A 22,958-nucleotide genomic window follows, 5' to 3' on the forward strand; every position below is an offset into this window, starting at 1 on the left:
AGCTGTATCACGAAATACATTAGTAGAAAGTATGTTCCTATCGGATTGAATGGTAATAATGCAACTCGAAACAGAGAAAGAAAAAGGGTCCTTTAAGCGTGCTCGGCGACGCATTGTAGCAGTGCTCACTACATAAAAAAGAAAAAAAAATGAGCATGAACAACGAAGTCTTACGTAAGTAATATGGTAAATGGTTTTTTACTTTAATGAAACCATACGTTAAAATGCAGGTTGTACCATCGCTGCACTGTCATCATTATGAACATTATTTATCTGGCTATTGGTATATAGATGGTCTTAGCCGCATACATCTCCTACTAACAGTCCAAATGAACTACCCTACTCTACGGAATTCCTCTTTTGAAATCCAAAATTATGTGTTTGAGCATTCTAGGTGGAGTTGTATCGCACAGCCGAAAGGATAATGCCAAAAAGCTTTGAGACCATCGAGTGTTTTAACATAATCGATTTTACCGTGCAGAGTCTTAGACTATTGCTCAATCTGTATACAACTTTTATTGCATTTGAAATGTACGTAGTAGTTAATAATAAGCGTTAATGGTAGGTATACAGTATTATATATTATCTAAGCTATGCGTTTAGAGTGTTTGCCAGTAACTTCATGTAGCTTCTTGCCTAGAGGTCAATTCGTCTTCATCCTTTACGAGTCTACCTACGCTATCTCCATCGCACTTTCCCAAAGTCCAAATTTGTGCGAATCTTTCAATTTTCAGTGATTTGGGGTTCTTCATCATATAGAATTCACCATCACACATGATACAGATTATATTATCCTTCTTGAATCTATTTTCAAAGAGTTGATGCCAAAATTTCGAAATAGTGCTCTTTCTGTTTTCAGGGGCAGCAGCAGCAGTAGATGATGATGGAGGATCATTGAATAGAATTTCAAAGGGGCTTGCAAATTGACCGATCTTAGAAACGTGTCCGCGAAAATTAGCCAACTCCATGAAGTAACTGTACTTATCCTCAAGTGTCATCACTTCAATTTTTCCATCGTTTGCTAGTTGTCTAGACCAATTCGCTGGATCAGTAAAATTTGCCCGGTTTTCAACAGCACCATCAGACTTTTTGGCATCGCCCCAAAGATCAACTTCTCTACCCCTATTGAATGATAAAAGCAAACAATATAGTGTTCAGGATGAGAGACGTTTTGAAGCAATTGTTGTCTCTTTCATTTGTTTACATCACGAACAGATGCCTTACCAAATATGCGGTATGTTTTGAATCACAAAATCAATAGGCTGTCTTGTCAATTCTGGGACATTTTCATTGCTGCTGTTTGCCGCTGTTGCTGATGTATCAGAACACTGGCATTGCAGAACGGTTTGATCTTGATGCTTTATTTTATGGATAAAGCTTGATACCAAGGGAAATCTTTTGAAAAGAACCCATTTGGAACTTTCCCAAGCATACACCATCATATTGAAATATCTCTTGCCAGCTCTATGCTTTTCAAAACCACTGCCTACGTAGCCTTGTACACCTATCGACATGTAATTGCACATTTTTCTGACCATGACTGTAGAGTCTGCATCATCTTGAGGGTAATCTTCTCTCTCTGAACCATCATAAGTGATTTTTCTTCTCGGGCCTGCCATTTTCACGTATCCGTTGGGATGGGATGACATCTTCACTTGCCAAATATCCAATCGTGCTGGTTTCGATTTTTCTAAACGTTCTGTTATCAATTGTTCCAGATACTCCAGTCGCTTACCCAAGACATTTGGATGCGTAAGTGTTCTTCCCCAGCCCAAAACTTGACTGAAATCATTGCCAGTACCGAGAGGGATACCTAACGATTTTTTTATACAAAAAATGTTTAGTTATGCTTTCTTCAGTTTGAGGAGACCACTTGGGGGATGGGGTGAATGTCAATAGGTATGATATTGCTGCCCATACATGAAAAGAAAATATGATTCAAGTCGATATTATGACGAACAAGTAATTCAAAGACGCTCATCACTGTTCCATCTCCTCCTGCACTCCAGACATGAATATGCCGGCTTTTAACCTGCTCATCCATTTCCGACGATAGTTCATCTTTTTGGGACTCCAATGTTGGTAGCCGACCCCACTTGACCATTCTTTCCACTAGCTTTATGCTCTCTATTCCTATCTTACGATCCTTTGCATCCAATATATTATGAATTTCTACCTGTATCTGTGGGAATCGTCGTAATCGAAAATGCTGAACAGGGAGCTGAATCAGATCTTCACCTTTTTGATCTCCAGAGAGAGGATTAGCAAAAATAAAAAGATAGATACTGGGTCTTCCTTCCGTTTTTGTGTCATGGAAGTGAACAGACGTCAATAACTTTTGTATAGGGCCAGATAAAAGGCTTTCGTTATGCATAGTTGGCAGGTCATCTTCTGTCATTGCTTGCGTATTGAGAGCAGGAATACTACCCTGTTGCTGATCGCCTTTGATGGATTGGCTGTTTGCTGATATGGAAGGGGAAGAAGAAGCTGTTTGAGATGGTTTAGCTTTATGAGTATACTCTACTATAAACGAAAATAAAATACAGTAAATATGAAAGAAAGTCAATGCCCAACAGTAACGGGTTGTAATGGATGCAAATATGTTGAATTACCTTTGGCTGTTTCTTGGTGAGGAGCCTGCGGTAAGTCGTTTATTGTCAGTTTCTGCTCAATACTATCTTTGGACTCGTTTTCTTTGTCTTGTCCATGTTGATGCTCCAACAGGTCATGAATGGTGGCTCTTAAATGATATTTTGTCATTTCCAATATCTTTTACGTGGAAAAGCAAAGGAAATTATGTTCAGGTTCTCTAGAGGATGAGCTTTTTAATTGAGCTTTTATATATTCTCAATCCTTTAGTCTGAAGTGTGATCCAATAATGCATAATGATAATATTACTATTGTCATGGGCTGGATGATAATCAGATCTGCGTGGGGTGTGGGTCTCCAGTAATTTCATATTTTCATGAGCACGACAATGAAGCTTAGTGTTGTCACTTTCTTCTATTGATGCTCCAACTATTAGAAGCTCAACTTTAAATTAGCATATTTTCTCTAATGTTTGTTTATTGTTAGAGTAAGTTGACACGAGGGAGAAGATCACATTTCTAGTCTTTAAACCATTATGCGCACAACTCTCCTTCATGCATATTTATTTTTTTCATTGTGATTTCGACGTGATTTAAATTGATTCTTAGTGCGCACCCCATCCTCCACTTTTTTTTTTCCATCCGAAAATGTGTCAAATACAGTAACTAACAGTAGAAACACGATAATCTCAATATGAATTTGGCAATCGATAACAACGTTCATAACTCAACAGCAGACCAAAGTACAGTCATTGTGAAAACGCAGCGAAAACGAGCAGCGACAACGCACGACTATGACAATTGCCCCATCTGCTATACTCGACCTGGTATGCCATTTGTGCCTCCTTTGAATTTTGCCATGATCGCATCAGGCGTCTATCGATCTGGTCATCCCAATAAACAGAACTTTGCTTTTTTAAGAAAGTTGGGCCTGAAAACAATACTGTAAGCTTCTTTTCTCTGTCACTAAGAAACAGTCTCAATGTTATTCATGATTGATGTCTATTTCGAATCCAAAAAAAAAACCCAAGATATTTCGCTATGGAAGACTACCCTCCTGAAATGCAACACTTTGTGGAAGTCGAAGGTATAGAAGTATTACACTATCGTACAGAAGGCAATAAGGAACCATTTGTCGAAGTGAATCATGAAGATATATCACATGCTCTTGTCAAATTGTTGGATCGAAGAAGTCATCCAGGTATATTTTTCAAGAAAAGAGAGCTTACTGACCAAGCTAGTGTATCTAATCCTTTTGTTCGTAATGTGAAAATATATCGTTCCACCCAAACAAATAACAGTACTGATTCATTGTTTGAAAGGAAAGGTAGGGTAGAAAATTTTGTTAAGAAAAGTTGGTTAGACTGCTCACAACCACTTTAGCATCGGATAGGCTGTTTAGTAGGATGTTTGCGAAAAATTCAAAAATGGTCAATGACATCCATCTTTGATGAATATAGACGATTTACAGGAACCAAAGTACTGGCTGATCAAGAGGTAAGATAAGAAATAATATTACGTGCCTTATTTAGGGAATTCATAACGTATTGTCCAAAAAGATAAAATATTAAGCACAACGTCCTCTACATTTTTTCTTTCGTTTACATACAGTTTATAGAGACGTTTGATCATGAAAAAGTACCATATGATCGAAACTATCGACCTAATTGGCTGTAGCGTGGACACTTTCCGTAGGTTACCATTCTCTGTCAAGACACCACCCTATGATAAGCTATATCTTAAAAAGTCGATGATGCAGTAAAGTATCGGCAATACATAGCAATAATTCAAATTGTACATAATATTGATACCGTCTTGGCATGATCTTGATACATTACTCTTCGTTGCATAATATTACAATAAACACGCATTGTTGGTTCAGACATGTCGACATATGATCTATTCTGTCATTTGCAGTGGTCGATGATAGACAAGTACAGTTGAAACACGTATCAGGTGTTGTCAGTCGGCAGCTGTCTTATACATAATCAGCAGGAGTAAAAGAAAATCATTGCATTACGCTTCTTTTTTCTATTTCAGTTAGTAGAACGCGAATCAACTCCAATTGTTGAGGAATCCCTTTATAAATGAAGGGTATTGCTACTGTTTAATGCTTGTTAGTAAGAAAATGTTTGATGTATCATTATGTTGAAGCAACTGTAAAACTACCCATGGCATTTATCTAATTCAGATCGAGAAAAGTCAACATTCTATAAAAGTTCCTGAGCCTCCATCAAAGTTCGATTGCCAACGTGATCTTTTTCAACCCAAAATGAGAATGTGTCCATTTATTGTTGTCAAATTTGTTTACCTTTCAAGATATATTAGCTTAAAACAGATTAACAGCGTCTCGCTATATTAACAATGTAAAAAAAAGGGTTGAGATCGGGGGTCGGGGTGGAGAGAGACCGCAAATACTGCACGTGTTTCTTTTCATTAAATCTGTTCTTTTTTTGTCATTGTCATGATGCTTAAATCCAAGTTATACCGTTGAAATATTCTTATTTTAGTTTGAATATTTCCAATTTATGTTTTTGACATGTACCAAAACAATTTAAAAATAGTCTTCTGATTAACTCGTCCAAAAATAAATTGAAAGATATCCAAAAAAGGAGACGATCCGAAACTTTTATGAAAAGATCCGAACATCCAAAGTAAGAAAACTGTATAACCCTATGGGAAACAAGGATGAAGCAGCACTTTTTTCTATTTATTTCGTTTTTTGGTAACCCCGTATTTTCTCTTTGGTCATGTCAAATAATGAGTCAGCACAGCAAACAAAACCGTTGAAATGGCATAAAGAATTATCCATCTTTTTTAAAGAAGTAGGTCTATTAGAGACGAGTCAATGCTTAGACACAGAACTTGTGGTGCTTTCTCGGCAGAACTTGGAAAAGTTACCTGACGCTTTGGAAACGTTGGTGGAGAAGCTGATGCAGTGTTTGGAACAACACATCGATGCTAGAGAGGAAGTGTTGGAAAAAGCTGACAAGACACATCACGGTTTATTGGTGACAAAACGCAAACGATCCGATAATCCTGAAGAACAAAGAGAAGAAGATGAGAAAGATCGAGTGAAACGATTGGATGGAGAGCAGATACAGATCAGAGCAACTACGAAGGAGGTGGATCAGCGGATCAATAACTTTATACAAGCGAAACAACATGAACTGGACGAAAGTAATCGAACAGAGTTTTTAAACCAACGCGATCCGTCTGCGGATGACATTACATGCGCGAGAACCGATGCACGAGAGATTAACCGAAACATACAAATGAAATTTGATATTGTAAATAATGAAGACGGTCCATTGGCACGCTCGCGGACAACCCAGGAGGAGCCGAAAAGACCAACAGGAGTGGATAAAGCAAGCAGTACGTCTACGGGAGCAGATGTGTCAGAAAGGCTGAATAATCTACAAGAGCACTTGAACGTCAAGTTTGATAGTACGGCAAAACCACCGTTTTCGATATTTGAAAGGATCAAAATACTTGAAAACACGTTGATGGAAATAGAACGGCAATATCCAACATGGGCAGCCGTTCACTTTCATCAACCCAATCGTAATTTTCCTCCTCCGCCACCGGTTACTTACATTAGCCGTCCAAACAATCAAGCTGTGAATAATACGACGGGTATGATACCATCACAGCAACAGCTACATGGTTCCGATAAGGAGACGGTGAACAATGAAGCTACTTACCTTTCTACGCAAATCACCACAGCGGCGCCGCAACAACGAGTGATAAGAACGCAAGGCAGAGCCAACTCCTCCTTGACGCGCGCTGTGTTGGATCAATTAAATAGACAAAAACAAATTTCTGTTACAAAACAGACCATCGAATCATCGAATCCTTAATTTATTGATATTAAAAGACAATGTGTCTGTCTCGTCTGATCATCTATACAGAAAGGAGGATGAGGAGAGGACAAAACATCTTTTTTATTGGTGTATGTGTATGTGTGTGTGTCTATGTCTCTCTCTCTCTTCTCTTATCGGCTTTATTATATAATAATGAAAAAGTGGGTTGGGGATTATACAAGTATGACACTACTTTTTTTGGTTGGTTTTTCTTTTTTGCTGGTTTTTTAGATTTCAAGCTTGAAAGTGAAATAATCAGGATCAAAATGATGGACACGAACGTAACCATCTTCACCACCACTAGAGTAACTTGTACCATCGGGATGAACAGCCAATGTATTGATAGGACCGAAATGACCTCTGACACGTCCAACTTCTTCTTCCAAGATCTTGTGATAGAATCGGCTTTCGAATTTACCTTGTCGAGCAGAGGTGGTAGTGACACTCATGGCTTCCTGACCACCGCCCAAGATGACAAATTCCTGGAGTTTGGGTGTGATGGAGGCTGCATTGAGAGATGTGTCGGCAGTATAGGTCTTCTTTTCTTTTAAAGTGAAGGCGTCAATGATCTTGGCGCTCTTATCTTTTGAAGCAGTGATGAAATAGGTGCGATCAGGGCTGAATTGCATGTCGGTCAAAACGCCTTGATGAGGATGAATTGATTTCACTTTTTCATTCTTCTTCCAATCCCATTGACAAACCGTACCGTCTTCATGGCCGGTGATGATATACTTATCCAAACTTGTCCAACCGGCAACGACGGCCTTGGCACCACCATTGTTGATGATGGTAACGATAGGTGTATCTGATTCTGTGTGAGCGAGTCAATCGACCGACAAAGAACCATTGAATATGAGTAAAAAGAGGCGTGAGAGCAATTTTTTTTAACTTTTTATACTTACGAGTGCCATTGATATCCTTATTGACAGGATAAACAGTAACAGTACCAGAGAAACCCATACGTTCTTCAGTTACACACAACACCATGCTACTATCTTCACTGAATTCTACACGCTTGACGGCTGTCTTAAATTCCCAGGTCTTTAAACAACGGCCTGTTTGAGCTTCCCAAAGCTTACATGAATTGTCAGCAGAACCAGTAGCGACTAATGTGGAATCAGCTACAGATTAGGCAAAAAAAAAGAGACGTGTCAATACAAAGGACTTTTACTATTTTCTTCATCGACCATCTTTGAATGAACAAAAGCGAAAAAAAAAAACGGAATCAATCGTGTTTTTGACATGATTGGGTCCGTGTCTATTGCTTGCTGATCAAAACCAAGTAGACCGTTGAGTGGGGTTTTTTTTTTCTCTCTGTTCAATCAAAGTTGTTGATGTTGACAAGTGTTGTTTCTTTCCGGAAAAAAAAGAAGGTTGAACAATTCATTTATTACCATTAACATCGATAGTCCAAATAGCACCAACGTGACCTGAATATGTTCCAAGACGTTCACCGTTATGAGAGTACCATACGTTGGCGACCTTATCTTTAGAAACTGAGAAGAGTAAATCACCTTCTCTGTTGTATTTAATTTGTGTTAAAGCTCTAGTATGGCCTTGAAGTAAAATAGGTCTCATCGTAGGTATTGGTGTATATGCGGGTGTAAAAACAAAAAAACTGTGTGCGAGAGAGAATCCTCTTGAAAATTTCTTTTTGGTGGATAGAAAAAAAAAGAGGCTTTCTCGATTTTTCAGTTACCGCATAGGGGGGGTTGGGTAGAGAAAGAAAAAGGCAGTTCCGGACCGCAAACACCGTGATAATAGGTGTGGTGTTTATTTAGGCTTTGGTATCCACCTCGTCAGCCCCCAAGCACAGGGAAAAAAAAAAGGTGGGGGCGGGGGGAATTTTATATTAGGCATTGCAAAGCTCGCAATAGAACAATCTTCCCTTTTTTTCCTCATCATGGTATTGTATTGTTAATGAAATCCATAGTGATCCTACAGAAGCGAATGTCAATAGCGATCTTGTCAGTATTGTGAAAGGATGGAAGAACAGCTTTATCGATGCAGTTATGTTGGATATGTCTGGTTAGTTAGATCTATTGGATGGATGCTTTCGGTCAGCTCTTCTGGGTTAAAACGAAACAGTCTTGTAGAACAGTAGATCTACTTGAGCATTTTTCAAATGGTGGCAACTTTGTACGTTGAGCACACAGATATAGACACATACACAACGACTTACACACTTACTGTTGGAATGACGACTTTTTGTTGACTGGACTGTTCTTCGTTCTTTTACAATGACTGACCATGTTTGAGCTTGACTTTTGCTTTTCTGCTATGAGATCCTGCCCTGCTGCATCAATTGTGCTGACCTATTTTCTGTTTTGAATTGATGGCTATCATAGGCTGATAACGAGCAAGCTACTCAGAGAAAGAGAACTTTCCGTAAGTTCACCTACCGCGGTGTTGACCTTGAACAACTCTTGGACATGTCCTCTGAACAAGTAAGCTGATTTGATACTCTATCGATGCGATTGGATTGATGGGGCATGCCGAAAGATGAGAATGTCGACTCACTGTATTTCTTTCTTTTTTTTAAAAAAAAGTTCATGGAATTGGTTCACTGCCGTGCTCGTAGAAGATTCCAACGCGGTCTTAAGCGTAAGCCTATGGGTCTCATCAAGAAGCTCCGTGCTGCTAAGAAGAACGCTGCTCCCGGTGAAAAGCCTGACGTCGTCAAGACTCATCTCCGTAACATGATCATTGTTCCCGAAATGATTGGTTCCGTTATTGGTATCTACAACGGTAAGACTTTCAACCAAGTTGAAATCAAGCCTGAAATGACTGGTCACTACCTTGGTGAATTCTCCATCACCTACAAGCCTGTCAAGCACGGTCGTCCCGGTATTGGTGCCACTCACTCTTCCAAGTTTGTTCCCCTCAAGTAAAAAAATTACTTTCGACTTTTTTACGTTCGTTGTTTGCTTCGACTTTTTATTTATACATATGTAATTAAATAAGGTCCTTTTTTCTCTCATTCCGATATATACTATGCAATGATTGCAATGGAGTGTGTGCTGTGTAAATGAGTGGAGTGTCTATCCCATTGTGAATGTACGTGTGTGTAAGGTATCGAGCTATGGAATGTTTCTAAACAGCCTACTGGCTATGACGACTCTATGAAGTGGATGCACCAGTTATCTGGTACATAGGGGTAGTTTACACTCATAGAAACAGATCTACTACATGAATTCAATAAGGGTTTTCAATGCTTAATACAATGCTTAAAAAGAAAAAAAAAAAAAAAAAAAAAAAGGAAAGTCCCTTTTCGGTGACATCACAAATCGTGCAGTAGTGGAAACTATTTTCAATTTGGCGCGTGAAGAAAAATCGCTTCAATGTACTGTACACTGTACTCTGTTTTTATAGCACAGATACAATCACCTGGTAAACTGTTGTATTTTTTAATAAAGGCTTACTAACCTTTGCGACACTATGAAATTTTGGTGTTCCTTTGAAACAAAGAAAACAGTAAAGCAACACATAGACACACACACTTTACAACGCTGCAATGGTAACGAAAATAGATGTGTTATGTAAGGGAAAGAAAATGACAACGCGACCGATGAGAGAAATATAGCGTGTATACCGCTGTCCGTCTTTTTCTTTCTTGAACCCTTCTGTTTTCGAAAAGGGTGACAAAAATGGTCATAGCGTTCCAAAGTGGTTGCTTGCCACTCTATTTGTTACGCGCTGGAGTAAGTATTGTCATTGCTTATTAAGCAAAAGTACAACAATACAGGGATACGGTGTGATACATCCATAGGCGAGGCATAAAAGTACATTTTTATCGTCTGCATTCAATGTAGAGGTACTAGCTCATTTTGTCGTGTAAAGCGTGCCATGAGCCAATGACTGTTCATTGTTATGTGGGGTGTTAGTCTGTTCTCCTGTTTCTTTCTTTCCTTTTAGCACGCGGTGAAGCGTTTCTGGGTTCGTCGTGGAAAAAAGTGAACCTTTCTGTGGAGATCGCGTGGTTTTATTTTTTCAGTGTGTGTGTGAGTGTGTGTGGGTAGATAAGCATTGTTTATATTTGGAAGCTCTGCCTATCGTTTAAGGGAAAGCAAATTTGATGATAAAAATAGTAGAAAAAGGCCTCCCGCCCCCACAAACACCTTTATCATCGTAGAGCAGTAACATGGTGGAAAGATAGAGCCAAGTTTGTAAAAACCACAAGCGCGCGTTACTGAAAAGCTGGAAATGTTTCTGGTTGAGCACATGAAGGGGAGCCCTGAGGAAAAGGGCGCAAGGATGAGAAAAAAAACCCGCACGCACTGACTCAGGGGTGCACGATAATAGTTGGCGGAGAGAAGTTTTGTCATTTCTTTACAGCCACCATTTTTTTGATAAATTGGGCATATACCAAATCTGTCATATTTGTTGGCCTTTACTTTTTTATCGAATGCTAACGAACCGTTGGCTTAGTTGGTCTTGGCATCGTGAAGGAAATGCTTTTCTATACTTTATATATATACACACACACACACACACATAGGCAGAGAGAGAGAGAGATACACGCCAATGGGAAGCACCCCCCCCCTTCCATCCTACTAATATAATGAGCCCATTCTGGCGCGTTTTACAGTTGATCCAACAAAAAAAAAAAGTCAAAAAAATCCCGTTAATCCATATGCTCTCAGTTCAATTTCAGCTTTACCTGTTCGCGTCACTGTTCTGCTTTGTCCTCCCACCTTTCTGTTCGCTTTTTTGGCGACCCAAAGGGCTGTAAGCGTGTTTCATTTTTAAAGAACGATTCAGCCAAAAAAAAAAATGGATAGGAGCGAATCCAAATGGGTTATTCCACTGCCGATCTTTTTAGCCCTTTGGCGTGTGTCATCTACTAGTGTTTTGGGTTGGCGTGTCGTTTGTGAGCTATCTCCACCATGCGAAAATTGCAGCTATTTTTGGTGTACCATCACTGAGTTATCTATGGGAATCATTCTAACCATGGTTTTCTCGTGTGTGTGTGTCTAATGCCTGGAACACCAGAATACTGTGAGATGCAAGTAATAGAAAGAGGGGGGAGGGGAGGGTATGAGAGAGGAGGGGGGCTGGGGGTAGACAACTAGAACGACCATTGGGAAATAAAAAAGACGTTTTAAATTGTGTACAGTTTTCCTTTTTAAGGGATTTTAACTATTGGTACGTTACATTACATTACTATTCATTACTTAGAAAAAAGACTCGTAGAGATCATGAGGGTGGATTTTCCGTGCATTCTGTAGGATCATGAAAAGTGTTGTCTTTCAGTAACTCTTTATGATGACGTTGGCCTTCTATTTTTACTGTGCTCAGCCTTTGTAGACGTGATTAGGGTTAAAGAAACTCAAAAAGATCAGTTGACATGGCTTAGTACTATTCTCTTTGGTGCAATCGTCTTTTAAACTTTTTTTCTAAAGGGAGAAAATCCAAGTTTCCCTTTTTTCCCTTTATACATGCTTTAACTGGGATCTTTTTTTCTTTTTTTTTTTTTTTTTTTTTGTTACAGTCTTTTTGTTGTCTCATGCATTTCTATTAGAAACGTTAGTTAGTGGAGTTGAAAGCGCTCAAGTCCATGAATCTGTCTTTTTTTTCTTTTTTCTCTTTTGTTCGGACTTTGAAGTTTTGGCTGGAAAAATTATCGGATGTGTAATGGTTTTTTTTTTTTTTTTTTTGAAGCAAATATAGATTTTTAAAACCTGCGACAAAAAAAAAAAAAAAAAAAAGAAAAAAACTGATGTATATATAAAGCAATCATAATTTTGGATCTCTGACCCTTTTTTTTTAGTTTTCCTTCTTTTTACTTTATATTTGTTATTTTTTGCTGTATTTATATCACACTTTTCATCCAATTATCATCCTTAGACTTTTAAACAAAAATGAACACTAGAGCACTTGCAACCCCTCCTCCCGAAGAGCCTACAACAACAAAGATCAAATACAAGAAGAAAGCGAGACATGGTCATGGAAAAGACGTTACTGATGTTCACAATATCAGACAAGTGGCTGGATGTTTGCCCGTTGACCCGTATTCAAAACGTTTCTTGTTGATCACTTCAAGTAAGAATCCTGAAGCTTGGGTGATTGTAAGTAAAATAAAATTTTCCTGTAATTTTGGATGACGATAAAATTCGCTAATCAATAAAAAAATGTCTTACTTTAATTACTTTAATAATTATGTATTTTCAATCGTTACATAATTTCTTATATCTATATTGTATCATCTATTACAATATTGTATCATCTATTACATATGATTAGCCTAAAGGTGGTTGGGAACAAGATGAAACACAAGAACACGCAGCTTTAAGAGAAACTTGGGAAGAAGCAGGTTTGAAAGGACATATTACTCGACAAATTGGTGTCTTTGTGGAACGCGCCAATAAGAAAATCAGGGCACATCATTGGATCTTTGAAATGCATATAGACGAGATTTGTAAAAAGTTTCCTGAACGTAAGAAGCGTGATCGTCGTTGGTTTACGTATGATGAGGCTTTATTAGCTACAGCCAACAACGATTTCATTCAAGAAGCCATTCGTAATTCTAGCATCAGCCCTGAACGTCCTCAAGGCGGCCAACTTACACCTCGCTCTTCGTTTGATGGCAAGTTGATGAGTCAATCCATACCGTTTAATAACATGACACCCACTATCAAAACAGATACACTCGTTGTCAGTCCACCTTTAACTCCATCTCCTACCAAAGAAAAGCAGCAAGATATCCAATCACCTTCCATATACGATAGTAGAAAGTCAATGGATGCTTTTCAAGCTTTACAGGAATTGATGAAAAATGCACGTTTGGAAGCTTAATTGATCTGGCATGCATGCATTCTCTGCAACACACAACACAATACATACATATACACACATATGCACTCACTACTCACCCACACTTACGCACTCACACATTAGACTACGACTTGACATCTCTATGTATACACACTCACACTCACTTACAGACGCCCACACACACACACACACAGAACTGCATCATACATTCCTCATTCTAATTTATTTTCTTTCTCTTTTTGAGAATCTTTTTACTTCTATAACCCCTCCCCCCCCCCTCCTTAGATAGTATAGCGTTTTCTTTTTGATTTTTCTTTTTTATATATTTTTTTTTTTTTTGTTTGTTACCACTCGATACCATCACTATATCTCTCGCTTGCTCGCTCTTTTTTTCTATTATTAATTAAAATTACTCTTTTGTCCCTTTTACAACGTTATAAAGAAACACATGGTTGTTCATTTTGGCAAGATAAAACAACTGTTAAGATCACAAAGGGGCTCTTTCTTATTCCTATTCGCGGCCCAAAAACGCTAAGAGCCAAGAAATGATGATCATTCTTTCTTAAATGAATCCTAAACAGAATACCTTGAAACAAACTCAGTTTTTCCTTGCTACTGTTATCCTACAATGGGTATCATTCATCTTTTTATCATCTATATCACATACTCATACACACACTCTCTTTTGTTCTCTCTCGCGCCCTGGTGAAATTCGAGTAAACACTCTGTTCCCAATCTTTCTAACAACACTGGAGAAAACATTTTGGGATTTTCAAGTGGCGCTTTCATTTTGGCCCATTCTACTCTAAATTTAGATCTGGATACTTCCAGAAATGTAAAAGGTTTCTAGCGGGCATTTATTTTTTAGGAGATCAACGTACTTTTTCTAGCGGCATTTATCATTCACGCACAGATACACATAGCCACTGCACACACTGCACACTGCACACTTGTACACATACAAAAATGACAACACTCATTCTCTACGGGATGTGGGCATGGGTTCGCATGGGTTCTATAGTGATTCTATTTTTAATTACCATCCCTCAAAAGGGCGAAAAAGAGAATACTATTTATAACCCTCAGCGCGCGGCCTCATTCCCGCTTTTTGCTTGTTTATGTACGGTAAAAAGAAAAAAAGACGTTCAGTAAGTTAGAGTTACTTAATTTATAGTGTTGTTTGAAACGGGTTTCTGTTGCTTATTTTGTTGTCAATTTCAGTTAGAATTTTGAATTGTGTTGGGGTGAAGAGGTGGAGGCACGGAAAGGCGGGGCGGTACCCGAGTAGGTGTTTATCGTAAAAGATATCAACTTATGGAAAAATCTTCTATTCCATCTCACTGTGAAAATCCATGTTATGCATAAAGCCCTCTCTCTTTACCCTCTGTCCTTTTTGTAACTCAGCTCAGCTCAGCTCAGCTTGTATAGCATCTTGAAGGTTATTTTTAGACCATTCTCTTCATTGTCCATTTGCCTTAAATGTAGAAAGCTAATGAATGCATCCTTTCCAATAAAAGAAAGCCTCTTTTGATGAATTAGACAACAAACGCCCATTTATAAGAAGGGGACCTTATAACGACAGCAGAATAAACTACTCTAATGGCTTTGAATGGCGCTTACTTTGCGAATTCAAAAAACCTTTCATGTAGGTTTTCCCGGAATTCAAAGGGCGCCAAAGTAAAAAAAAGTGTCTCGAGTCTCTTTGATGTCCTTCAACCTACACTATGAATTGTTCGATTGGATACATTTCGCAATGAATGAGCACTATTGGAACAAAAAAAAAAATCGTTAAGATAAGATACAATGTCTTAAATCAATTTTTTTTTTTTAGTTTTTTTTTTTTTGTTGCTGATATGACAAAGCACCTACGCCCATGACACTGAGCGAACGCACTGACATCGTCGTAGTTACAAAGGGGGAAAAGCTATTTTTTTTTCCCAGCAGGATCCATCTGCATGCACGCACACACCACCGTACGTACACTTTGACCATATGCGGAGTCGTTATAAAAATAAAAACTTGCTTTTATACATAATGTATTCAGATTCTTTTGCTAGCTTAGAAGGCACAAAGGCTGTCTCAAAAGACGTCTTTTTACTTTTTTTAAACAAATGTGAAATGACAAAGAGAGAATGATTCATTGATCGGGATAAAGTAGTTTAAGCGAAAGGATAGCTATTGGTGAGGTGGGAGACAGGTCGGAAGAGTGTTTTGTGTCTCTGCAGATCATCGAAAAAAAAAGAATGTTTACAGGAATACCTTATTTGGCATCTTGTAGAATAGCTAGGGATCTTTTATTTTATTTGGATGGCTGGGCATACCACGGATGACAACTAACACGAATGAATCGGATCATTGTTAAAGAAATAAACCAGCCTTCTTAAGGAGATGCGTAGTTATCCTATCTATACAATAGTAGCCCGCTCATCGCTTCTCTTTGACAAAATATTTCAGAAAAAGAAAAGATGTAATGAAGCTGACAAGTATGAAACAGACCAACCGAGCCACATCCGGCCAAAATGCTTGTCCATTGAAACCAAATCTCGCTAAAATAATAGGTCCGGGTATTTGAATGTCTGCAATGGATCTGTCGCGTAGTGTAATGTCCTTCAACTCGTTGACGATCAACGCCTCATAGCCGTAATTGAAGAAGCTCAGATATTGTAACCAACTACATCAATGTATATAGAGAGTCAGATAAAGGTAGAATAAACGCTTGATGCTCTTCTCAGAGTTCCTTTTTTTTTTTTTTTTTTTTTTTTACCTCAACATAGCTGGTATGTGATCTGAATCAGCATATCATTTGAAAAGTAAAAACAGAAATCGGTTATCTTCTTCTCTTTCATGCTTTTCCCTTTTCCATCCTCCTACCTTTGTTCAACAGGAATCCACCAAACAACATAGAAAACAACATGACTAAATTCGCCAACAAGTGAGCCACGGACATGTGACTACTCTGAAAGCCTGTGGCAAAACACAAGCACAGTCCAGTCGCTGCCAAATTAAACAAGACCGAAACAAGCAAAAACTTTCCAAAAACAGGCAATGCTGCGTTCAGCCCAATCATATAATAACAGATCGATCCCATCACTAACGGCGGCAAGATACGCAAAGGAGCGATATCAAATATCACCTTGGCCACGAAATAGGCTACAGGACTATAATACCCGTTATCGCGCTCACGCATAAAGAGAATCCTTTCCTTGTCAAACATATCCAAGCTACTCGTCGCCGCGAATCCGAGAAGCGCGCACATAAAGAAAAGAACGCCCAACCGGTTTTGAACCCCAGAGAGATCGACGTCCACTTGCCAAAATACACTGCCCAACAGAAGCGCGAGGAGAACAGAGACGATAAAATGAGCAAAAAACAGAAATGGGTTACGGTAAAGATTGATGAACGTACGGGAAGAGAGTATACTCTAAAAAAAAAAAAAGAAAAAAAAATCAGGATAAATGGAAGCTTTCTCATACTCCCATGCTCAACTTAAACTTGCCACTTCATGGTAGAATTGCTTTAAAGAAAAAGGCGAGTCTTGTGCCTCTGATGCAAAGTTGATTTGCATTGACGTATAATAATCATGATCATGATTCATGTTGCCTTCTTCTTGCGATTCCTGTCGCTGCCTACTTGCCTGACGCAAACGATGGATAAGAGTTTTGTACAGACGAGATGCCTTGAATGAATCGAGCAGGAAACGAACTTGATTGGACTCCAGTAATAGATTAAGCTCTTCTGACCCGGCTTCTTCTGCCTGGTTCCGTAAACGACGGTGCATGAGGTTTGAAAATCGTGAAAGAGGCGCGTCTGACGCTGACGCTGACTCCTCTAAAGCTTCAGAAGCATCACCCTCTGGTCTTCTCAAGGGTAACGGTGTTCCAGGCGATGCATTGGGCGACTGACTACCCGTTTCGAATGCCTTTTTCATGGTGATGTCAACTAATCGATAGCACGGACAGGAGGCCAGTGCAGTGAGTAAAAGTTATGTGTACTATAATGCAAACGCAAGAGACTTACTCAAGTAATCGGCCACATTATAGTCATTGGGTATAGGCAACCCAATGCTTTTGAAATAGCCCGAACAAAAGGATGTTGGGCCGAAATATAACTAATTGTATGCATTTTCCCACTGAGAAAAGGAAGCTACTACTACTATTATGACCACTCATAGTACAGGAAAAAGATCAACCTACCATTTGTCCATGAGCCAAAAGCATCACGGAATCAAACATTTTAAAGATATTGGATCGTGGCTTTTTTTTCAGGTGGATGAAAGAGAAAGAGTATTTCAGTGACCATAACAACAATGACCGGCGGGCTACGGCTATGCTGATTTTGTCGCGTTCTTTACCTGATGTATAGTAACAATAATCGTCCGCTTCTTACTATGGGCAAGGCGTTGAAGACATTCCATAACAACCTCTGCATTATAAGCATCTAATCCACTCGTCGGTTCATCCAAAAACAACAAACTTGGATTCGTCACCAACTCCTTTCCTATACTCACTCTTCTCTTTTCACCACCACTAATGCCGCGTTTTTGTCCAGGAATCCCAATGGGATTATCAGCGATATGGCTAATACCCAATTCCTGTAGTACCATCTCCACCCGCTTCTGTTTTGTACGAAGAGACAACGTACGCGGCAGTTGCATCATGGCTGCATACATCAATGTCTCACGTACCGTAAGTGTTCCCATCAAACTATCGTCCTGATCAACAAATCCTGTCATTTTCTTAAACTGTTTTCGTGTCGGAAACGTGTTGTTGATGAGCACTTGGCCACTGATCATGCCCCGTTTATGTTTCCGCGCTAGAATGTCTAAAAGGCTGGATTTGCCCGCACCAGATGGACCGATCAATGCCAACATCTGTCCAGGTTCAATGTATCCATTGACGTTCGACAAGATGGGCTTCCCCGAAACACTGTAATGGATTTCTGAGAATGTAAGTGCCACTTTGGGTAGGTTACTTTCACCACTCCTATTCGCATCCGTCAAATGGTCTTCTTCTTCTTCCTCCTCCTCCTCATCGTAGCCATCGGTCGACAGTTGTATTCCAGTACGAAACATTCGTTTTTGTCGTGAAGCGGATAGTTTGATGATAAAGTACAGTAAGATACACGCGAGGAAAATAGCCCCTATAATCATCATTTCTCTATAACTCGAAAATTGTTTCTCCTATCCTCTCATCATCATCGAAGCGAAAAAAGAAGGAAAATCAATGAGACGAGGTCCATGGATAGCCCATCATAAAACTGTTATACATGGTTGAGAGTATTACAATAGGCGCTGCATCATAGTAATCTTGCTCGTTGACACATTCTCCAACATCACATGAAAGCTGAATATTATCCGGAAAGACACTCACAAGAGTCGAATATTCTAGAGACGGACACATGAGAAGCGTGTCGCTACCAATGGTTTCTCTCTCTCTCTCTTTGTATGCATTACCATTGTACCAGCAATCCTTTCCCTCTTTGCAAAACCATTCTGAAGGTCCCACTACATTTTTAACCAGCTGTGACATATCTAAATATACAGATTATCAACGATTTATTTCTTTCAATTGACATTGTCGGTAGTTGGGCTCGAGTATGTTTCATCACTTTACCTACTTCTTTGCCACACATAAAAGCCCCATCCATGCAACCACATGTGGCCTTTTCGCAATGTCCATGCACATCATTATCATTGGATGCTAAATGTGTCCAAAGCAGTCTATCGTTTAGATTGAAAAAACAATGACCTACACTTTCATCATTGAGTCGCTTTGTATACACTTACACGATTGACTGCATTCACTCAATTCACAATAAAACTGTTCTTCATTATCTTTCCAAAACTGAAACATGCAATCCTTCTTATCCCATTCACACGTCAATGATACATGCGTATTCTCTATCCACGGTATGTCTATCATTTTAAATATGTGGGAAACGGTTTCTCAACCCTCCATCCTCCATGCGTCGATAGCTCCCCTTCCTTTTTTTTTTTTTTTCTTTTAATCGTACTTGTTGTTGCACACCACGCATGCATTGACTTTAAGCCAATAGCTGTCTTTAGGCAAGTGGCATTATCCCCTTTTAAAGGTCGACAAGCACCATCATGTTGACATACATTACAATTCACGCCTCCCCACCTAGGCAGTAAATGGTTGAGACTACTACAACTCTAGGTAGCTGCTTCATTGTGTATAGTATATCTATTTACCCTTCATCACAGACACAATCCTCTCCCGGCTCTCTTTGTGGTCTCTGTCCAGCAGAAAGTGAGCCGCATAACGGTTGTGAACAATCCACAGCCCCTAAACAGCGAACACAACAACAGAATCTGAATGCCACGCATTGGGTACAAACCGCTGCATAGAAAATCTTTCTTTTTTTCTTTTTTTCTGCTTACCCCAGCCTATCGGACAAGTACAAAGGCCACTTGGCTCGCATGAACCGCCATTCACACATGCATCAGTGGGTAGTTGACAATTGAAACAAACCGGACACTCTGGACATTCTTGTCGTTTGTTAGAGTGAGGGAAATGACTTTTAAAAGAGGAATATTCAATAGTATGTTTCATAACTTTTCAAAGGTTGAAAAGAGACAGAAAGGAACAAAAAAGAATAAAAGTGTAGATTCCCCGCTTTTTCTTATTCAGGCACCATTGCGGTTCAATATGCATTTTTATTCAACGACTCCATTGGGCACGACGCTTGTCATTTTGCCCGAGCCAGCTCCTTCTTATCGTTTTTCAGCTGCTGAGTAGAGTTTTTTATAAAGTACTTGACAACCACGACTCTCTTAGGTCAAAGTGTCAATGCGTCGTGTTTATATCCTTTTCTATATTCATTTTTGATGGAGCAAAAGTAAAAGAGAAAAGACCAGTGAGAGGTCTCCTATTAGAAGAAACGGTGAAGGACAGTAAGATGGATCTGCTCTTCTTCTGTGCTGAATGCGAGCTTGAGGTAGTTTGTGGTTTGTAAAGACAATAGACGGACCTTACAGGTTTCCTTAGAATGTTGCACCATGGCAACGACTTGGTTATTTTATTTTATTTTTGCAAAAGACATTAAAGCTGATGAAATCATGCCAGCGTAACTAACTCTAGCAATTTCATAATTGAAGCTCTCTTTTTTCAACCTTCAAGTTGTTGAAAAGACACAACTTTAACAGATAAATGAAGAAGTATCTAGCATAATTTGTAGGGTCTTTAACGATCTGAACGAAATCTGCCACCTTGAGCTTGGCGCGGAGTTCAAACTATTTGAATTGAAAAAAAAAAAAGGAAATCAAAAAATATTTTTCTTACTGATCTGCATTCTTTCACTTTCCAATCTAGATTCACACCGATCGTTATTGAAATGGACGAAGATGATGGCTTGTTGCTGAACTTTACCACCAGTTCAACACCAAAAGCAGTAAAAAAGGTGAAAAAACCCACCAAAACAACAGTAAAGAGAACCAGCACTGCTGCGGTTCGATCTTCAGAGAGTCCAAAAGCAATCACACCCACTACCGATGAAAACGCCACTGCTTCTTCTGACACGCCTACTGGGCTGGCCCCAGGTACGAAAGTGATTCACGGTAAAGCACAGGTTCTGTCATCACTCTTCTCTTCCAATCCAGAAATTCCTCGTGCTGCTCTCAAGAAAACAATAAAGCAGCAACAAAGAGAAGGTGCCAGTAATGCACCTACAGACTCTACAACGTTTACAGGCATTGGTATTGAATCTGACCTTGCCGATCATTTGCACAACAAGCTCAAAGTAGCTACACCTACGAATGTACAAGCAAAAGCTATTCCTGTTTTGCTGGGTCCCTCTTTTCAACAGCAAAAAGAAGATGTCGATGTGGTCGTTCAGGCCGAAACTGGTTCCGGCAAAACATTGACTTACTTGTTGCCTATCGTCAATCGCTTAATAGCAGCCTCTACAGCGCCTAAGGACGCCGTCAAGCAAAGTGAGCAGCCATTTGGTGATCGTTCCGTTGGCACAGTTGCGATTGTCCTTACACCGACCCGAGAATTAGCACAACAGGTGGTGGGTGTCCTGACCACGCTTGTCAATTTACCCAGACCCAAAGATGAAGCGATGCGTCGTCTGCATTGGATTGTGCCTGGCATCGTCATCGGTGGTGACTCGAAAGCCAAAGAAAAAGCTCGTCTTAGAAAGGGTGTCAATGTGCTTGTCAGCACACCCGGTCGGTTATTAGATCATCTAGAGAATACCAAGAGCTTTGACATCAGTCATCTGAAATGGCTCGTGTTGGACGAAGCTGATCGCTTGTTGGATTTGGGTTTCGAAGAAACATTGAAAAAGATCATGACTATTATCCAAGAACGAACGAAACGAGGTCCCGTCAACCCGAAATTCAAACAACAGATGATGACCAAATATTGGCCCAAAAAACGACAAACGATTTTGTGTTCAGCTACGTTAAGAGACGATGTGAAGGAGTTGGCAGGTTGGTCTTTGGAGAGCCCTGCTTTTGTGAGCGGTACAGATGTGCAAGAGGATGCATCCAAGTTTTTGAATAACAACGACCCTGAGGATCGTATGGATCTCGATACAGATGAACAAGCAGCAGCAGCAGCAGCAGCGGAAAGACACGAACAGATGATGAAATTCACGACGCCTAATCAGTTGAAACAAACATATACCATTATCCCAGCAAAATTGCGACTCATTACCCTTTTGGCTTTATTGAGAAGTTGCTTTTACGACAAAGAACAACAGAAATCGAAACATAGCAAAGTCATTGTCTTCTTTTCATGCTGCGATTCTGTAGATTTTCACTTTGATCTATTTTCCAACGCCGGTAAGCCTGTCGTCGATCATGATTCAGATGACGACAATGACGATGATGACACAACGAAGGACAGGGAAGACGTTGAAGATGATGAGAAGGATATCATGAAAAAAGCATTACAAAAAGTGGTTGGCAAAGGGGCCGCTGAAACAATCAATGATAAAAAGAACAAGAAACAAAAATCGACCCGTGATGACAAGAAGAAAGAAAAAAAAGTCATCATCAGTCAACTCAGTACGTTATTGTTGGAAAAGCCGGTCTTCCGTTTGCATGGTGATTTGAATCAACAAACTCGCTCACAGACATTCGCTGAATTCAGCAGAGTCAAATCTGGCGTGTTGTTCTGTACTGATGTGGCTGCTCGTGGTTTAGATTTACCCAATGTCGACCATATCATTCAATACGATGTTCCTACTGATTTGAAAGACTATGTGCATCGTGTGGGTCGTACAGCTCGTCTTGGGAAAGCGGGTACAGCCACTTTATTCCTTTTACCGAGTGAAATTGAATACCTTGATATCTTGAAAGCACAAGACTTATTCCCTGAACCCATCACCATGGAGACTTTGTTGTCCAGTCTTGCTCAGTACAAAAACGATTATCAGACGCCTGCTCAAGAATTACAAAATACGATGGAGCATTACATATTGTCTGCTGAAAGTCGTATCGCGCTTGCTCGCAAAGCTTTCTGGTCCACTTGTCGTGCTTATGCTACGCATCCTGCCTCTGAAAAGCATATTTTCCACATTAAAAGATTACATTTGGGTCATCTAGCAAAATCCTTTGCTTTACGTGAAGCACCCTCTCATCTTCATGAGGACTCGAAGGGAAAGAAAAGGAAAGATGCCAAGAGTGGTCGTATGCCTGGCATGAATAAATACGCAAAGGACAATTCCAAACCGAAAAAGAACATTGTGAACCCTTTGAAAAGAA

General features: G+C 39.6%; 8 protein-coding genes across 8 annotated transcripts; 5 read left to right on the forward strand and 3 right to left on the reverse strand.

Annotated features, from left to right (window-relative positions):
* Positions 1 to 620: 620 nt before the first annotated feature.
* BDF20DRAFT_812973 (ATP-NAD kinase-like domain-containing protein) lies at positions 621 to 2,374 on the reverse strand (the record flags this gene model as incomplete). The annotated part of the gene is made up of 3 exons (XM_053076846.1): positions 621 to 1,122; positions 1,225 to 1,813; positions 1,921 to 2,374. 3 exons carry the CDS (start codon positions 2,372 to 2,374, stop codon positions 621 to 623), a joined length of 1,545 nt encoding a protein of 514 aa, XP_052940233.1.
* Positions 2,375 to 3,102: 728 nt separating this feature from the next.
* BDF20DRAFT_841979 (tyrosine phosphatase family-domain-containing protein) lies at positions 3,103 to 4,534 on the forward strand. Its single transcript, XM_053079474.1, has 5 exons — positions 3,103 to 3,533; positions 3,620 to 3,789; positions 3,890 to 3,915; positions 3,972 to 4,085; positions 4,200 to 4,534. Exons 1-5 carry the CDS (start codon positions 3,283 to 3,285, stop codon positions 4,263 to 4,265), a joined length of 627 nt encoding a protein of 208 aa, XP_052940234.1. The 5' UTR covers positions 3,103 to 3,282; the 3' UTR covers positions 4,266 to 4,534.
* A 670-nt stretch (positions 4,535 to 5,204) lies between these two features.
* Positions 5,205 to 6,563, forward strand: BDF20DRAFT_13182 (uncharacterized protein). Its single transcript, XM_053074750.1, has 2 exons — positions 5,205 to 5,242; positions 5,358 to 6,563. The coding sequence occupies exon 2, from the start codon at positions 5,522 to 5,524 to the stop codon at positions 6,446 to 6,448; it is 927 nt and encodes a 308-aa protein (XP_052940235.1). The 5' UTR covers positions 5,205 to 5,242; positions 5,358 to 5,521; the 3' UTR covers positions 6,449 to 6,563.
* Positions 6,426 to 8,082, reverse strand: BDF20DRAFT_841987 (WD40-repeat-containing domain protein). The gene is made up of 3 exons (XM_053079475.1): positions 7,846 to 8,082; positions 7,354 to 7,572; positions 6,426 to 7,262 (listed from the first exon to the last, which is right to left on the reverse strand). Exons 1-3 carry the CDS (start codon positions 8,027 to 8,029, stop codon positions 6,679 to 6,681), a joined length of 987 nt encoding a protein of 328 aa, XP_052940236.1. The 5' UTR covers positions 8,030 to 8,082; the 3' UTR covers positions 6,426 to 6,678.
* Positions 8,003 to 9,342, forward strand: BDF20DRAFT_903887 (putative ribosomal protein S15; the record flags this gene model as incomplete). Its single annotated transcript, XM_053082952.1, has 4 exons — positions 8,003 to 8,013; positions 8,385 to 8,418; positions 8,800 to 8,898; positions 9,001 to 9,342. The coding sequence occupies 4 exons, from the start codon at positions 8,003 to 8,005 to the stop codon at positions 9,340 to 9,342; spliced, it is 486 nt and encodes a 161-aa protein (XP_052940237.1).
* Positions 9,343 to 12,226: 2,884 nt separating this feature from the next.
* BDF20DRAFT_841994 (NUDIX hydrolase domain-like protein) lies at positions 12,227 to 13,614 on the forward strand. The gene is made up of 2 exons (XM_053079476.1): positions 12,227 to 12,519; positions 12,695 to 13,614. Exons 1-2 carry the CDS (start codon positions 12,313 to 12,315, stop codon positions 13,244 to 13,246), a joined length of 759 nt encoding a protein of 252 aa, XP_052940238.1. The 5' UTR covers positions 12,227 to 12,312; the 3' UTR covers positions 13,247 to 13,614.
* Positions 13,615 to 15,649: 2,035 nt separating this feature from the next.
* Positions 15,650 to 19,797, reverse strand: BDF20DRAFT_811457 (uncharacterized protein; the record flags this gene model as incomplete). The annotated part of the gene is made up of 13 exons (XM_053076692.1): positions 15,650 to 15,896; positions 15,990 to 16,011; positions 16,097 to 16,646; positions 16,725 to 17,164; positions 17,243 to 17,333; positions 17,419 to 17,478; positions 17,577 to 18,381; positions 18,491 to 18,716; positions 18,838 to 18,924; positions 19,005 to 19,169; positions 19,238 to 19,365; positions 19,437 to 19,530; positions 19,626 to 19,797. The coding sequence occupies 13 exons, from the start codon at positions 19,795 to 19,797 to the stop codon at positions 15,650 to 15,652; spliced, it is 3,087 nt and encodes a 1,028-aa protein (XP_052940239.1).
* A 1,012-nt stretch (positions 19,798 to 20,809) lies between these two features.
* On the forward strand, positions 20,810 to 22,948 carry BDF20DRAFT_793239 (P-loop containing nucleoside triphosphate hydrolase protein; the record flags this gene model as incomplete). The annotated part of the gene is made up of 1 exon (XM_053076226.1): positions 20,810 to 22,948. A coding segment is annotated over one exon (2,139 nt), but the record flags the coding sequence as incomplete, so codon positions are not given.
* Between the last annotated feature and the right edge of the window lie 10 nt (positions 22,949 to 22,958).

The sequence above is a fragment of the Mycotypha africana genome (assembly GCF_025528875.1).
Source record: "Mycotypha africana strain NRRL 2978 chromosome Unknown BDF20scaffold_1, whole genome shotgun sequence".
NCBI lineage: Eukaryota > Fungi > Mucoromycota > Mucoromycetes > Mucorales > Mycotyphaceae > Mycotypha > Mycotypha africana.

What these genes read in the sequence shown, in the direction of transcription:
- BDF20DRAFT_841979 (XM_053079474.1), top strand. Translation starts at nt 3,283, where the DNA reads ATGAATTTGGCAATCGATAACAACGTTCATAACTCAACAGCAGACCAA. An exon ending in TTGGGCCTGAAAACAATACT is followed by an intron (nt 3,534 to 3,619) that starts GTAAGCTTCTTT and finishes AAAAAACCCAAG; the next exon opens with ATATTTCGCTATGGAAGACT. An exon ending in TTCATTGTTTGAAAGGAAAG is followed by an intron (nt 3,916 to 3,971) that starts GTAGGGTAGAAA and finishes CAACCACTTTAG; the next exon opens with CATCGGATAGGCTGTTTAGT.
- BDF20DRAFT_13182 (XM_053074750.1), top strand. Translation starts at nt 5,522, where the DNA reads ATGCAGTGTTTGGAACAACACATCGATGCTAGAGAGGAAGTGTTGGAA.
- BDF20DRAFT_841987 (XM_053079475.1), bottom strand. Translation starts at nt 8,029, where the DNA reads ATGAGACCTATTTTACTTCAAGGCCATACTAGAGCTTTAACACAAATT. An exon ending in TTGGACTATCGATGTTAATG is followed by an intron (nt 7,573 to 7,845) that starts GTAATAAATGAA and finishes CCTAATCTGTAG; the next exon opens with CTGATTCCACATTAGTCGCT. An exon ending in TAAGGATATCAATGGCACTC is followed by an intron (nt 7,263 to 7,353) that starts GTAAGTATAAAA and finishes TCGCTCACACAG; the next exon opens with AATCAGATACACCTATCGTT.
- BDF20DRAFT_841994 (XM_053079476.1), top strand. Translation starts at nt 12,313, where the DNA reads ATGAACACTAGAGCACTTGCAACCCCTCCTCCCGAAGAGCCTACAACA. An exon ending in ATCCTGAAGCTTGGGTGATT is followed by an intron (nt 12,520 to 12,694) that starts GTAAGTAAAATA and finishes ACATATGATTAG; the next exon opens with CCTAAAGGTGGTTGGGAACA.